Below are 17,664 nucleotides of genomic sequence, written 5' to 3'. Positions count from 1 at the left end.
TTGCATTTACCTAAGAGCTAGTAAAGTTGAGTATCTTTTCCTATGTCATATGTCAGGTCCTCTGCCCATTTTTAAATTGGATTTTTTTTTTAATTGTTGAGTTTTATGAGTTCTTTGTATATTTTGGATATTAGGCCCATGTTGGAGGTGTTGTATGTAAATATATTCTCCCATTTGGACAGGTGCCTCTTTGCTTTGTTGGTGGTTTCTTTTGCTGTGCAGAATCTTTTTAGTTTGATATACTCCCATCCATTTATTCTTGCTTTTACTTCCCTTGCCTTTGAGGTCAAAGTCAGTGCTTAAATATTTTTAAAAATGCTTTATTTTTTAGAATAGAAAAACTTAGATTTACAGAAAAATTGAGAGGACAGTACAAAGAGTTCCCATATACCTCACATTCAGTTTCCCTTATTAACATCTTACATTACTATATTTGTTAAAATAAATGAATTAAATTTGATATATTATTATTGACTAAAGTCCATAGTTAATTTAGATTCCCTTAGGTTTTCCCTAATGTCCTTTTTCTGTTCCAGGATCTCATCTAGGATACCATAGTATATTTAGTTTTCATGTGTCTTTAGGCTCCTCTTGGCTGTGGCAGTTTCTCAGACTTTGTTTTTAATGATCTTCAGTTTGAGGAAAACTGATCAGGTATTTTGTAGGATGCTCCACCACTAGAATTTTTCTGGTGTTTTCTTATGGTTAGATTGGGGTTTACAGATTATTAGGAGGAAGACCACAGTGGAAATGTGCAATTTTGATCACATCATACATACTATCAACATGATTTATGACTGTTGATGTTGGCTTTGATCACCTGAGGCAGTGTTGGGTTTCTACATTGTAATGTTACTTTTTTAATGCCTTTCCATACTGTACTCTTTGGAAAGAAGTCACTATAAGTAGCTCAAAGCTAAGGAGGGGGAGTTATGCTCCTCTTCCTTGAGGTGAGGCAGCTACACAGATTATTGAGAATTCATCTGCACGGGCTATTTGTGTCCTCTCCCCCATTTATCAATGTACTCAATTGTTTTATTTGTCATCAGTATAGACTCATAGATATTTATTCTATACTTTGGGTTATAATCCAATATTATTATTATTTTCTTTTGCACAAATCGTTCCAGCTTTGGTCACTGGAAACTTTCAGTTGGCTCCTGTGCTCTTTTGACATATCCCCAACAATATTTTTTATGTTGTTTTGAGCACTTCCTTACTTTCTGGCACTACAAAACGCTGAAGGCTCATCTTGCATATTTCCTGCTGGAATCAGCCATTTCTCTAAAGAGTCCAAGTTCCTTTTACTTAAGAGTGGTATTAGAAACTGAGATCTGGATGCTGAACACACTTGTTGCTATTGGAGTGTCATTTCATTTAGACTCTCTCAGTTGACAGAAAAATTAACACTAACCTATGTATATACACATATCTATAAAGATTTCTATATGTAATCATTTGTATATTAAGTTAAACTTGAGTTCATACTAATGTCTCCAACTCTAAACCATTACCACATGGATCATTCTAGCTTCCACTCTTTGCTTATCTGTAAATTACAATGGTGAGAAACCTGGCTCCCATCAGCTGCCATCATTTACTTAATTACTCCATTTCATTATACATGCATATCAATATCAGAATTGTTAACCAGTACCCCCATGGACACAACCTTAGCAACTAGGAAACAATGATTATGTACAGTTCTGTTTGCCTCTCTGTTGTCTCCACACATTTCCAAAGATACTCACTCACATCAGCACCTTTTCCCCAATACCTTCTGTGAGGCTGCTTCATATATTTGTTAACACAGTTAGATCCTCTTGTCAGTCTGCATTCTTTCCTAGGGTTCTGCAATCTTCTAAATGATTTTTTAATATTTGGATACATTAATGGTTATTATTCATGCTGTACAGTTTTATGGCTTCGAAAAATGTCTTGCATCCACCATTACAATATCACACAGAATAATTTTACTGCCCTAAAAATCTCCTGTGCTTCACCTATTCCTTTCTTTCCCGCTCTCCCCCAAATCCTGACAACCACTGATCATTAACTGTTGCTGTAATTCTGTGTTTTCCAGAATGTCACATAATTAGAATCATACAAAATGTAGTTTTTCATACTCGCTTCTTTTACTTATAAATGTGCACTTATAGTTCCTCTCTGTCTTGTGGCTTGACAGTTCTTTTTTTATTGCTGAATTATATTTCATTGTATAGATGTAGTACAAGTGAATGTATCCATTTGCCTGTAGAAGAACATCTTGATTGCAAGTTTTTGGCAATTATGAATAAAATTGCTATCAACATGCTGGATTTTGTATGAATACAGGTATTCAAATCAATTGGAGTAAATAAAGAACTAGAAGCACAATTACTGATTATATGGTAAAACCATATTTAGATTTGTAAGACACTACCAAACTATCTTCTGAAGATGTTGTACCAATTTGAATTCTCAGTAGCAATGAGTAAGAGTTCCTCAGCATACTCAACCGCATTTGGGACTGTCAATTTTACTGTGAAATTTAGCCATTTTTAATAGGCGGATACTGGCATCTCATTATTGTTTTATTTTGCCATTCCATGATGACAAATGATGCTGAGCTCGTTTTCATATGCTTATTTGACATGTACATAACTTCTTTGGTGAAGTGTCTGTTATTTTGCCCATTTTTTGAGTAGTCTGTTTTACTACTGTTGGATTTTAGAAGTTCTTCGTGTATTATGGATACAAGTCCTTTATTAGACATATGTTTTGCAAATATTTTCTTCCAGTCTGTCGCTTGTTTTTTGATTCTTTTAAAAGTCTCTTTCACATAGCAATTTACAAATTTAATAAAGTCTGATTTATCCATTTTTTTCTCTCATATAAATCATGCTTTTGGTGTTATACATATAAATGCAGCACCATACAGGTCAGTTAGATTTTCTCGTTTCCTTCTAGAAATTCTATAGTTTTGTGTTTTACATTTAGATGTATAATCCGTTTTGAGTTAATTTTTTGAGAAAAAAAATGTATAGATTCATTTTTTTGCATGTAGATATCCAGTCGTTTCAGCACAATTTGATGAAAAGACTAATCTTTTCTCCATTGAATTGCCTTTGCTCCCTTATCAAAGATCAGTTCACTATATTTGTGTGCGTCTATTTCTGGAGTCTTTATTCTCCTCAATTAATCAATTTGTCTTTTTTTTTTTTTTCGCCAACACCAAACTACTTGATTATAGTAAATTTTGAAGTTGGGTAGTGTCAGTCCTCTAACTGTCATCTTCTCTTTCTTCTCCTTTGGTATTGTGTAAGATATTCTGGATCTTTTGTCTTTCTCTGTAAACTCAGAATCAGTTTGTTTATATCCACAAAATAGCCTGCTGGGATTGTTAGGACTGTGGGGAATTTACATATCAATTTGGCAAGAACCGACATCTTAATATTAAGTCTTCTGACCCATAAACACAGAACATTTCTGCATTTATTTAGATCTTTAATTTTTCAGCAGGGTTTTATAGTTTTCTGCATACAGATCCTGTACATATTTTGCTAGATTTCTACCTAATTATTTCACTGCTTTTTGTACTATTGTAAAGAGTGTTGTGCTTTTTATTTCAATTGTTCATTTCTTGTTATACAGAAAAACAATTGACTTTTATATATAAACCTTGTATCCTCCAACCTTGCTATACTCACTTATTAGTTCCAGGAGTTGTTTTAGCTTGTTGTTGTTGATTATTTGAGATTTTCTACCTACATGTCATCTGAAAAAAGACACTTTCATTTTTTCCTTTCCAATCTATGTGCTTTTTATTTTTTTTATTTTACTAGCTAGCATTTCCAGTACAATGTTTTTTAAAAAGTGGGGAGAATGGATATCCTTGCCCTGTTTCTGATAAAAGGGGAAAGCATCCTGTTTCTCACCCATTAAGTATGATGTCAGCTGTAGGGTTTGTAAATATTCTTTATCAAGTTGAGGATGTCCCCCTCTATTCCTTGTTTGCTGAGAATTTTTGTCATTAATGGGTGGATTTTGCCAAATGCTTTTCCTACATCTATTGAAAGAATAATATGATACCTTTTCTTTAGTCTGTTGATGTGGTAGATTACTTTAATTGATTTTTGAGCCAGCTTTGGGTACATGGAATAAATCCCATTTGTTCATGATATACAATTCTTTTGATACATTGTTGGATTTGATTTCTCAATATTTTTTTTCAATCAAATATTTTGATTTTCCTAATATTAAGGTTTTTTGCATCTATATTTATGAGAGAGATTAGTTTGTAGTTTTCTTTATTGTAATGTATCTAGTTTTGGTATTAAACTAAGGCTGGTTCTCATAAAATAAGTCAAAGTGTTCCCTTTGCTTCTATTTTCTGTAAAAGACTAGAGAATGAGTATCATTTTATGATTCCATTTTCACTCCCCTCTTAGTATATCAATTATACTTCTTTATAATTTTTAGTGGTTGCCTTAGAGTTTGCAATATACATTTACAACTAATCTAAGTCTACTGTCAATTAACCCTATACCGCTTCACAGGTTGTATAGATGCTGTACTATAGTTATATACACTAAATACTAATTCCCTCCTCCTATCCCTCATAACATTCCTGCCATTCATTTCACTTATCCATATATGCAATAATTATCTAACACATTGCTATTACTTTTAGATCATTTAGAATAAGAAAAAGATTTTACCTTCACTTATTCCTTCTTCTATGCTCTTTTTTTTTTTTTATTATAGAGATATGGTCTTTTTAATCTAACCAATACGATTTTCCTTCTCTTTGAAGAACTTTAAACATTTTTTTGCAAGGCAGGTTTAGTGGTAACAAATTACCTTATTTATTTATTTTTTTTGGCCTAATAAAACCTTTATTTTTCTTAACTTTTGAAGAATCTTTTTGCTGGACACAGAATTTTAGGTAGGTGGGGTTTTTTTCCCCCTCAATACTTTAACTATTTCACTCCACTCTCTTCTTGTTTGCATCATTTCGGAAGAGAAATCCAAAGCAATTCTTATCTTTGTTTCTCTATAGGTAAAGTGCTTTTCTCTGGCTGTTTGCAAGATTTTTCTGTTTTCAGTTTTCTGTGTTTGAACAAGATATGCTTAGGTGTATTTTTTGGTAGTTATCCTGCTTAGTGTTCTCTGCTCAGATCCTGGATCAGTGGTCTGGTATCTGTCATTAATTTTGGAAAATTTTCAGCCATCCTTACTCCAAGTATTTCTTCTGTTCCTTTCTCTCTTATTCTTCTGGTATTCCAAAAATGTATATACATTTTAAAACTGTCCCATAGTTCTTGGATACTCTATTTTTTTATAGTATTTTTTCTCTTTGCATTTCAGTTTAGGAGTTTCTATTGACATGCCTTCAAGCTTATTCTTTCCTTGGCCGTATACAATTTACTGATGAGCGTATCAAAGGCATCATGTTTTTCTTTCTAGCATCTCTTTTTGAGTTTATCTCTGCTTATATTACATTACATGTTTTCGCATGTTGTATACAATTTCTCACAGACTCTTTAGCATATTAGTCATAGTTACTTTAAATTCCATATATGTGATCATTCCAAAACCTGTGTCACATGAGTTTGGTTCTGATGCTTGTTTTGTCTCGAGACTGTTTTTCTTTTAGCAAGTCTTATTTCTTTCTTGTTGAAAGCTAGACATGATGAATAATGTTAATAGGAACTGAGGTAAACAGGCTGTTAGTGTGAGGTTTTATGTTAATCTGGCGAGGAGTTGGGTGGTGTTTAATGTTTTCTCTAGCTGTGTCACTGATTTCAGTTTCCTCTAATGTCCTTGGTTTTGTCTTCCCTGTTTTCTTTGAGTTTCCCTAAAAACTTCTTAAACAGAGTCTGAGCTTTGCGGGTCTTTCAGCTGTAATCCACAGCTGATGCCGTAGGTTGGTGATAAGGTGTGGGGTAAGGGGAAACATTCTACAATCGTATAAAGTTTCAGTCTTTCAGTGTGCCTGTGTCCCCAGTCTGTTACCCTACACAAGTGTTTCACAGCATTTTTTCCCCTCTCTCTTAGATGAGACAGGAAAGCGAGAGGGACCCGAAGTCACATAATGTCCTTTCTCCCACAGTGGAGAAGGCTTTGGTAAAGTCATTTTACTTTCTGGGTAATCCTCTGTTACGTGGAAACTCTGGGTGTATTTCAAAATTATAACTTTTCCCCTTCCCATGCCAGGAACAGGAGATTTTTTTTCTTGACTCTTCAACTTGAGAACTTAGTGGGGTTCCTAAAGGTGAAAGTCATGAAAGTGTTGGGGCCCCCACAGACTGCAGCCCCCAGGAGTTTGTCATTCAAACACTAATCTACACTCTGCCTCAAGCAATTTGTCAAAGTTACCACTTAGGTATTCCTACCAGTTTATGGCTCTAGTATCTTCCACTCCTGATAAGCAGATCTTGGCTGTGATTCTCTGTAATTGCCTGTCTCTCTAAATTTTGGGGTTACAATATGCTGTGACTTTAATTCTCTGATGGGTCCAAGAAAACGTCATTGATTTTTAGTCTGTTTGGCTGTTTTTCTTGCTTCAAGACAGGAGTGACGACTTCTAAACACTTTATATGTTGGAGGTGAAGCCAGAAGTCTGCTTTTTTCATTCAACATTAAGTTTGTGAGTTGCATCCATGCTGATACCTGTAGTTACATTTTATTCATTTTCTCTATTGTATAGTATTCCATTTTATGAATATATCATGCTTTAGCCATTCTCTTGCCGATGAACATGTATGTTGTTTACAAATAATGCTACAATTAGTATCCTTATAACACCTCCTAATGTACATATGCAAGTCCCTCTAGGATAGCCACCCAGGAGTGCTGACTTATAGTGTATGAGTATCTTCCATTTTACCAGATATTGCCACAATGCTATTGAAAGTGGCTGTACTCATTTATATTCAGCTAAAAGTATACTGTGGTTCTTATGGCTCCATATGTTCACCAATACTTGGCATTCTTGGGCCTTTAAATGTATGCCAACATCCTGGGTGTTAAATGGTATCTCATTGTAGTTTTGTTAAGCATTTCCTTTGCTTACTAATGAGACTTCATAAGTTACTTGGTCATTCGTGTCTTCTCCTCTGCGAATTGCCTATTCATATCATCTGACCATTTTTATTCGGTTGTTTGTGTTTTTCTTATTGATATGTACAGAAGGATTCCTTAAAATGACTCAAAAAGCACAAACCATCAAATAAAACACTGATAATATGACTGCATTAAAATGAAAGACTTCTGCTTAGTACAAGACATCAGAAGCAATGTTAAAAAGATAAGTCACTGGCTGGGAGGCTATATTTGCTAAATAAGCAGCAAGAGATTATATTCAGAATTTTTAAATGATCTCTATATATAATATGAAAAATTTAATCATATAATGGACAAAAAGGAAGAGGCAACTCACGGAAGGTCCCTGAAAGGTTAATAAATGTGTAAATACATGTATAATTTCACTGGAAATCAGGAACATGCAAATCAAAACAAAGAGATACCTTTTAAATATATTAGACTGGCAAAAAAACAGTCTAATACTACAAAGTCTCTGTAAGGATGTGAAAGAGATCTCTGAAACCCTGCTCATGGAGTTGAAGACATACATACTCTATATCACAGTAATTCCACTCCTAGGCAGGTAATCTAGAACAGTGATTCATAAAATGTCACTCAGACCAGCATTAACAGCATCTCCTGGGAACTTGGAAATGCAAATTCTTAAGCCCCACTTGACCTACTAAATAAAAAATTCTGGGGGCAGAGCCCAGCAATGTGTTTTAACAAGCCTGCCAAGTGATTTTGGTGCACACTAAAATTTGAGAATAACTGCAACGGGTCAAATATTTATCCAACTTTTCTGACTAAGATCTATAGGAAGAAATGCATTTTATGTTCTAGCCCATACATAGCCCCCTCCTTCCTCTTCCTCTCTCCCTCCCCGCCCCCTCTCTCACAAACATACACTACCACACACCCACGAACACACACACAAAACAAAAGTTTTAAGAAACATTAATTACCTTACTTGCTATGGATGTATTTTTAATTCTTTTCTATTCTATTTAATTTCGTTAAAAATTGCTGGTCGTAACCTATGAATTGTGCAATAATGTCTGTTGCAGAATTGCTTGTAATAGGAAAAATGAAAAGAAAAAAATCTTCAGAAGAATGGATAAATGAATTATACATTTCTACAATGGAATACTACATAGTCGCTTATATCATTAGAAATAAATTTCAAAAACATGTATGAGTCAAAAAAGCAAGCTGTAGCAAGATATGCAGAATATGATTTCATCTATACAGACGTAAAACTATGTTTATGAATATATAGCTATAAAGTAAAAATATAAAACAAGGATTATTTATACCTTTACTTAGATATTTGCCAATTTCTTAAGACTTTGAGACCCTGTGCTTTCACTTCGCTGCTTAGCTACTAGCAACTTAAGTCATATGAAAGCCAGGTAAAACATTCTAAAGAGCAAACTCATATGATAACAGTAAACTCTACTACTCACAACCAGGCAGTCAATTATTTATCGAATAATTCCCAAGGCATCATGGCTACCAGATATGGCGGTCTTATGAATACTACTTGATTTATTAGTACCCTAGGATATTGGAGGTTACTTCAGGGCTTCTAGTAGGTACGGACTAGAGTCTTCTCAAGATTTCTTTAAAATTCTAAGGGCAGCCTAGGAACACAGAAAACCACAAAGAATATCATAGGAAATATGTTACTTATACAGTATGCAGAGAAAGAATAGTCAAAGTCAAGGAAAAACACAATCACTATGTCTATGAGACAATTCTTTGGTATAATCAAAGCGAATTTAAAAGTATTACTTTAGGTAGAAGTAAATTAAATGAAAACAACCCATGTTATTTTTTTTCTTGGTTTAGCCTATACCTTGTTTGGCTCCCCTGGATTATATGAAGAAAACATAGGAATTTTTCGGATCTCTTCCTCTGACAAACGATTTCTCTGGATCTCATCTTCTGGGACAAATTCTATTGGCTGCGTCAGCTTCTTAGGCCCAGTCCAACACTGCTCAGGTGAATTATCAATAACTTTTGCCACATGGAGACTGGGACCTTTACCCTGTGCTGCCTGTTTTCCCTTGTCCTGGAGTAATGACGGGTTCTCAGCTGTGCCACTATCTCCCACTGATGCAGCTGAGACCAGTGAGTGGGAAGCAAAGGGTTCACCTCTCATAAGTTGGAACTCTTCGAGACGTTTTTTCATTATCATCTCTTGGTAAAAACTTTCCAGGTTGTTCATGGGATCACCTTTGTTCTTCTTTTGGGGTTCATCTGGATCAAGACAAAGAGATAGGGAAGTTCTACAAAGCCTACCAATACAACCTTTGACAATAAAAATTAAATCTTGGATTTCAGATACAGAAATTCTGCTAGGTCAGGTGTTTAAAACCTGCTACAAATGACAACAGTATATAAATAGCGACTTTATTATTGTGCATCTCAAGCAAGGCTGGCACTATTGTGAGGCAACTGAGGCACCTGCGCTGCAAAATAAAGGAGGTGCTCACTCTCAGGGGCACGCAAGTATATGCACCTAACTGATAAGGACATTCGAAATATGTAAGCAGTATGACATAATCACACGTTACAAGATTCATAATAATTCCTTAGAATCATCTAATTCCAAGTTCATATTCAAGTGGTCTTAATTATCTCAAAGATATCTTTTTACACTTGTTTGTTCTATTTAGGATCTAAACCAGCCTTTGGCTGTTCTATCTCTTAAGCCTCTTTTATTTTAAAGCAGTATCCCTTCTTTCCCACCCCTCCAACCCATTTCCCCCCATCCACTGATTTAATAGAGGAACCACAACATATGTTCACAGAAAAAAGGAATTTGATTGTTCCCTACAGAATTGTTTAACTTGTTCCTCAATCCCCTCCATTTTTTACAAATGGTCAGTTAGATCGAGAGCTATTCTATCCAATACAATATCCGATGGCCACATAAATCTATTAAAATTAATCTTTTAAATGTCAGTTTCTCAGTTAAACTAGTCATATTTCAAATGCTCAACAGCCATGTATGGCTAGTGGATACCATATTGGAAAGAAAAGATAAAGACCATTTATATGCTCAGGAAAGTTGCACTGGATATTGCTGATCTAGAGGTTTGATGAGACACGAGTTCAATATTTTTAGGCAAGAATCCTTCGTAGGTAGATGTGTACTTCCTATTAAATCATGAGGCACATAATGTTTGGTGGTTCCATTTTTAGTGATGATAAAATTGATCAGTGGATTCAGGTGGTGTTAGTCTGATCCCTCCATTATGAAGTTTACCAATTCATCTTTTACCCCATGGGTTTTGCATCCATTGATGATCACTGCCTAGATTTATTAAGAGTTGTAAAATGGAACTCCCCTAAGTCTACTCTTGTGTATTTATTAATTTTATTATTTCTTTTGTATTTATTACCTGGAATCTATAACGCACTTACCGTCATCAACTATTTAGCTTCTCTACATATAGCTCATACATGAAAGGCAGGACAAATGCTTGATTCCTGCTCCCCACCCTCCCAATTTGCCACCTATGAGAGTAATGAGTTGATACCTTAGAGATGTCCAGTGGTGACCAATGATTATTTTTAATTACGAGATCGTGTATTTTCAAACATTTGATGTGTTTTAATTAAATGTATTCATTATTCTTTTTTAGTGGTCAATTTCTCCTACTTAGTCCCTTCAAATTGGATCCTGTATTGCTTTTCAGTTTTCTGGCACAGCAAGATGTCCCAAGCTCATCCTGCACACTTCCTGATTTAAACCTGGAATATTTCTCCGAGGACCCCTGGCTCCTTTTGGTGGGAAATAGTATTTAGCGGCACAGTGTGTTGCTAGATTGTTTTCATTGCTGTTCAGACTTGTTGCTTCTAGGCCTTGTCGGTGGACAAAACCAGGAATTTTTTTTTCCAAGAGAAAAATAATGAGTTTATACTTGTGTTTCCACTTCCATTTTAAGATTATAAGGTTTTTACTCAAACTTCTTGATTTTAGTCTTGCATTTTTTTCACATATGCTTAAAATATTGGCTTCTAACATAACAAATTTATTAGCTTTTTCCTACAATATTATTTATAGAATTTTAAAATGTCAGTAACAATACTATCGACAATAAAACTACTGAATATAGTTTTATATTTCTTTGCAGTTACTTTTGTCCTTAAAATATATCCCATTAGGAATGTATGAATTGTTTTAAATTCATTTTAAATGTTTTCTCTGTATGGTTATGCTATTAACTTTATTTACAGTTAGATTCGTCTGCTTCGGGTTGTTTATAAATTTTAGGAATTTTTTTCCCCTTTTTGATTTTTTAAAAATTACGTAAATGTGTTCTACAGTACCTCCACAGAAGTCTCACTTCCATCTCTGTCCCCCTCATCCCATTCCTTTCCTTCTCCATAAATAATAATTTTTATTAGGTTTTGGCTTTATGGTCCCATTCTTTCTTCTTTGAAAATATAAGCAAATATAAGCAACACATATATATGTATCTGTATAATTCTTTAGTTATACCCTTCTCCTACATAAATGGTAACTTACTATAAACACTGTTCTACAACTTACTTTTCTGCACTTAACAATATATACTGGAGATAACTCTATATTAATATGTAGAGCTCTTCCCCTTCCTCTTATGGCTGCGTAATACTCCACTGTGTGGATGTACAATGGTTTATTCGACCACTCCCTACTGATACACACTGGCGTTGTATCCAGTCTTTTATGCTATTATGACTAATGTCCTGAAAAACAGTCTTGTGCATAAAGAATTTTGTATTTTCCTAGTACATCTTTGAAATAGATTCCAAGAGGTGGCTTTGCAGAGACAAAGGGTCAAATGTGTATGTAATTTTTCTATATAGTGCTAAATTTCACTCTGTAGGAGTTGTACTTTTCTGCCTTTCCACCAGCAAGGTATAAGAATACTTATGGAAGGATTTCTTAAGTCCCCCAAATCACTAACCATTAAAGGAAAATATTGACAAATTCAACTAAATTAAAATAAAAAACTTCTGGTCATCAAAAATATCAAGAGAAAGCAAAGTCTCAGAATGAGAAAAGATATTTGCTGCCCAAATAACCAATAAAGAAGACAACCATTAAGAAAATGGGCAAAAGTTGAAATGAAAAGGTGCCTCACGAAAGAAGAAATGCACAGGGCTAATAAATATATGGAAAACTACTCAACCATATTAGAATTCAGCAAAATGCTAATTAAGAAGAAAATGAGATACTAATAGGAAACTGCCACATTGGCAAAAAATTAAAAATACCAATATCATATATCAGTGAGACTGGAGAGCAAATGAAACCCTCATACATTGCTGGTAGGAATGTGCAACCATAGTGCAAGCCACGGTGCTATTATTTATTAATGTCGAATATATGCTCATAATATGACCCATCAATTCCACTCCTACATACATACCCTAGAAAAATTTGGGCATATGTGTACCAGGATATAATAATAAGAATGTTTAGATTAGTGTTGTTTATAATAGCCTGAAACTAGCAAAAATACAAGTGTCCAGCTAAGAATAATCAATTATAAAATTGTAGTAAGTTTATATAACGAAATATCACATTCCAATGAAAGTGAACAAATTTTAGCTACACATGACCAAGTGGATAAATATTTTGATGTATACACTCAAAAATATTTACTCAGTAACTATTCAGGCACTATTCTAGGTTCTTGAGATACATCGATAAATAAAACAAAGATCCCTACCTTCATAGAGCTAAGTCAATTATATTAGAAAGTTATGTTAGGAGGTTATGAGTGCTATGAATAAGAAAAAAATACAGCAGTATGGGGTGATGGAAGTGCTAGGGGATGGTAATACTGGTAGTTGCAATTTGGTCTGGGTAGGTCTGGGTAGATCTCACTGAGGTGACATTTAAGAGAAGACTTAAAGAATGTAAGAGAATCTACCATGTCGACATTAGAGTGAGGGCTCCAAGGTGGGAGTATGTCTTGAAAATTTTTTAAAGTTTGAAATCATATAATGTATTTCTCTGACCACATGAAATCACATTAGGGATGCACTACTGGAAGAAATCTGAGAAAACAAAAATATTTGGAAATTAGACAACACACTTCAAAATAACCCATAGGTCAAAGAACTCACAAAGGAAATTTAAAAATATTTTGAACTAAATGAAAATGAAAATACAACATATCAAAATTTCTGGATGTAGCTAAAACCATGCTCAGAGAGACATTTTTAGCTTTAAACACCTATATCATAAAAGAATAATGGTTTCAAATCTATAACCTGAACTTCCAACTTAGGAAACTAGAAAAAGAGAAAACTAAACACAAAGTAAGCAGAAGGAAGCAAATAATAAAAGATCAAAGAATAAACCAGTATAATAGAAAACAGAAAAATAGAGAAAAATCAATGAGACCAAAAGTTGTTTTCTTAGAAAAGGTTAACAAAATGGCAAACCCTGAGCTAGACCAAGAAAATAAGAGAGAAGACAAAAATGAGTAAAATCAAAAATTAAAGAGGAGGCATCTTAACCAACCTTAAAGAAATGGAAATAATCCTAAAGGAATATTATAACTTTAGGCCTACAAATGAGAAAGCTTAGATAAATGGACAAATTCAAAAATAGATACAAATTACCAAAGCAGATTCAAGAAGGAGAATAGGAGAAACCTATAATAAGTGAAGAGGTTAAATTAGTAACCAACAAACTGCCCACAAAGAAAGTCCAGGTACAGGTGGCTTCATTCATGAATTCTACCAAATATTTAAAGAAATAATATCAATCCTGCACAAACACTTTCAGAAAATAGAGGAGGGAATATTTTCCAACTTATTCTGATGTCAGTATTAAATGGAAACCAAAGCTAAACAAAGACATCACAAGCTAAGAAAGCCACAAACCAATATCTCTCATGAACACAGACACAAAAATCTTAAACAAAATATTAGCAAGCCTAATCCAAAAACATATAAATGATTATACACATATAGGATTTATCTGAGGAATGAAAGACTGGTTTACCATCTAAAAATCAATTAATATAATCTATTATACTAAAGATTAAATCCTTAAACCCCATGAGCACCACAGTAGGTGCAGAAAAAGAAATAAACAAAATCCAACACCCACCCATGGTTTAAAAAACCCCAACAAATCTCAACTAGAAATAGAGAATGACCTCAATCTGCATGGTAGGCTGAATAATGGTCCCCCAAAGATGTCCACATCCTATTCCCTGGAATATGTGAAAATGTTACATGGCAAAAGGGACTCTGCAATGTAATTAAGATATAGCTCTTGAGATAGGGAGATTATCTTGCATCATGTAGGTAGGCCAAATGTGGTCATAAGCATCCTTATAAGAAGGAGGCAGGAGGGTCAGAGACGGAGTAGAGGATGTAGTGATGGAAGTAGAGGGCGGAGTAATGTGATCAAAGGGCCATGAGCTAGTGAATGCTGGTGGATTCTAGAAGCTGGCAAAAGTTTCCCTAGAGAAGTCCAGAAGGAATGCGGCCCTGTGGTCAACTTGATTTTAGGACTTCCAACCTCTAGAACTGTAAGAAAAGAGATCTGTGTTGCTTTAAGCCACTAAAGTTTATGGTAACTAGTTACAGAACCCATAGGAAAGAAATATATTGCTAAAGAGCATGTTAAAAAAAATTAAAAAAAAAAACAAAAACAAAAAACACGAGAGCTAAGATCATAGTTAATGGTTAAAAACTGAATGTTTTCCCCCTAAGACTGGGAACAAGGCAGGGATGTCTGCTCTCACCACTTCCACTCAACATTCTACTAAAGGTTGTAGCCAGTGCAAGGAGGCAAAAGAAAAAAGACTTCCAGATTGGAAAGGAAGGGTAAAACTGTCTTTATCCAGAGGCGACATGATTGTCTATGTAGAAAATCCTATGGTGTCTACAATAAAACTACTAGAACTAATAAAAGAGTTTAGTCACAGAAAACAAGACTGATATATAATAACTGTATTTCTATATACTTGCATGCAACCATCAGAAGATGAAATAAGGACTTATTGGGGGGATCACTTTGTAAGTTACACAAATGTCTAACCACTATGCTGTACACCTGAAACTAATATAATATTGAATGTCAACTCTAATTGAAAAAGAAAAAGTGAAATAAGAAAATTCTATTCAAAAGAGCGTCAAAATGAATAAAAACATTTAGAAATTCATACAAGTGTAATATTTATAAACTGAAAACTACAAAACATTGCTGAAATAAAGTATAGAAGATCTTAAAAAAGGAAGAGATATTCCACATCCATGGATTAGAGTATTCAATATTATTAAAATGGCAATCTTCCCCAAATTGAATTATAGATTCAACACAATCCTTATCAAATTCCAGCAGGCTTTTTGTAGAAAAAAAGGATATAAGCAACTTCTAAAATTTACATGGAAATACAAAATATCTAAGTAAAGAAAGCAATTTTAAAAAAGAGGAACAAGGCTGGAGAAGTTAAACTACCCAATTTCAAAACTTACTATAAAGAGATTGAGAACATAAGGACAGGCATATAGATCAATGGAACCAAAATGAGTGTCTAGAAATAAACTCTTACCTTTGTGGTCAACTGATTTTTCAGCAAAGGCGCCAAGATAATTCAATAGGGAAATAATAGTTTTTGCAATAAATAGTGCTGGGACAACTGAATATCCATTCACAAAAATATGCCCTTGGATCCTTTATCTCACACACAAAAATGAACTCAAAATAGATAATAGATCTAACTGTAAGAGCCAAAACTATAAATATTCCAGAAGAAAACAGGATCATATCTATCTGACCTTGAATTTAGTCAAGATTTCTTAGATATGATACCAAAAGTACAAGTCATAAAGGAACAAATTAAAGAATTGAACATTAAAATTAAAAACTTTCATGCTTTATTTTTATTTTTTTAATTTTTTAGGCAAGGCAACCCTTGACCTCACAGATTGCAAGGACCTCGTCAGTTTGCGATCCCTTATTTTTTTTATTTTTTTATGCCTACAGCACCTGGTCTTTCTAGGTGGTCTCCCATCCAAGTACTAACCAGGCCCGACCCTGCTTAGCTTCCGAGATCAGATGGGATCAGGTTTGCTCAGGGTAGCATGGCCGTAGACAAAACTTTTGTGCTTTAAAAGATATCATTAAGAAAATAAAAAGAAAAGACAAGCCACAGACTGGAAGAAAATATTTGCAAATTATATTTTATCCTATAAAGGTCTTGTATTTGGAACACATAAAGAACTCTTACCACTCAATTGTAAGAAAACAAACAATTCAATCAAAAAAAATGGGTAAAACACTTGAATACATGTTATCAAAGAAGACACATGAATGGCTAATGAAGACATGAAAAAATATCCAAGATTATTTGTTATTACAGATATCTGAATTAAAACCATGAAGAGATATAAGTACATACTCACTAGAATGGCTGCAATAAAAAAAAAAGGCAATAACAAGTGTTGTCAAGGATGTAGAGAAGTAGGAATGCTCATACGTTGCTGATGAGAAGGTAAAATAGTATAACCACATTGGAGAACAGTTGGAGGTTCCTCAAAAGGTTATACATAGAGTTACCATATGACCCAAAAATTCCATTCACGCAAGAGAAATGAAATCATCCACACAAAAACTTGGACATGAATGCTCATAGCATTATTCATAATGGCCAAAAAAGTGGAAACAACCCAAATGTCATCAAGCGGTGAAGGGATAAACAAAATGTGGTATTATCCAGACAATGGGAAACTAGTAATAAAAAGTAATGAATTGCTGATACAAGCTACGAAATGAACAAACTTTAAAACCATTATACTACCTGAAAGAATCCAGATTCCAAAGATCACATAAGATTACATTAATATGAAATACCTAGAAACAACAAATTTATAGAAACAGAGGCTTGGGGTAGACATGGGAATGATTTACTGCAAACAGTCTCAAGGAAATTTTGCAGAGTGATGTAAATGTCCTAAAATTGGGTTGTAGTGATGACTGCACGATTCAATCACTTCACTAAAAACCTCAGCCAGTTTTCTGAAAAGTGATACACCTTTTCAGAAGGCTAAAGTTTTGTCCTTTTCTTATGGGTGCTGGTGAATAAGTCTCAAGATCCTATAGACTTAATGACATTTGTATTCTTATAATCTTGGCAGTATTTAACAGAATAGCCCGACTTTTGCAGGTGAAAGTGGGATTTCTTGATTAACATTTTAAAAAAAGAAAAGTCCTTGATTATGTAATCTATTAGACAAACTGAAATGAATGATGCCTTTCTGAAAATAAAATCTACTCGAATGAAAACAAAAAAAACCTGAACACTTCCAAAAGGTGAATTTCATCGTATGTAAATTATATACCTAAATAAAGCTGTTTTAAAATTAAGAAAAAATACTATTCAGTCTCCCAAAATGTTAGAAGGAATAGAAAATAGAGAAAATATAGTGACGTTAAAGACATTAAAGAATAATTAAATGAATGAAAAGGTATACCACATTCATATTTGAAGATCTGCATTGCAAATACACCAATTGATTTAAATACTCAATGGATTCTCAATCAAAATCACCGGAGACGGACAGACACAG

At 34.0% G+C, this 17,664-nt stretch overlaps 1 protein-coding gene and 1 non-coding gene across 4 annotated transcripts in view; both read right to left on the bottom strand.

Annotated features, from left to right (window-relative positions):
• Positions 1–17,664, bottom strand: part of RBM41 (RNA binding motif protein 41) — a 57,955-nt gene that overhangs the window by 16,493 nt on the left and 23,798 nt on the right. For all 3 annotated transcript variants that reach the window (XM_039878934.1, XM_039878935.1, XM_039878936.1), the window contains one exon: positions 8,927–9,330. In XM_039878934.1, coding sequence (XP_039734868.1) covers positions 8,927–9,330 — 404 coding nt within the window. The remainder of the gene's footprint in view (positions 1–8,926; positions 9,331–17,664) is intronic.
• Positions 16,073–16,191, bottom strand: LOC120615841 (5S ribosomal RNA). Its single transcript, XR_005656372.1, has one exon. It is a non-coding gene; the product is annotated as a 5S ribosomal RNA (ribosomal RNA).

Source organism: Pteropus medius, unplaced genomic scaffold (genome assembly GCF_902729225.1).
Source record: "Pteropus medius unplaced genomic scaffold, Ma_sr-lr_union100, whole genome shotgun sequence".
NCBI classification, from domain to species: Eukaryota; Metazoa; Chordata; class Mammalia; order Chiroptera; family Pteropodidae; genus Pteropus; species Pteropus medius.
Note: the sequence above shows the minus strand (reverse complement) of the source record. Positions and strands in the feature narration are given on the sequence as shown.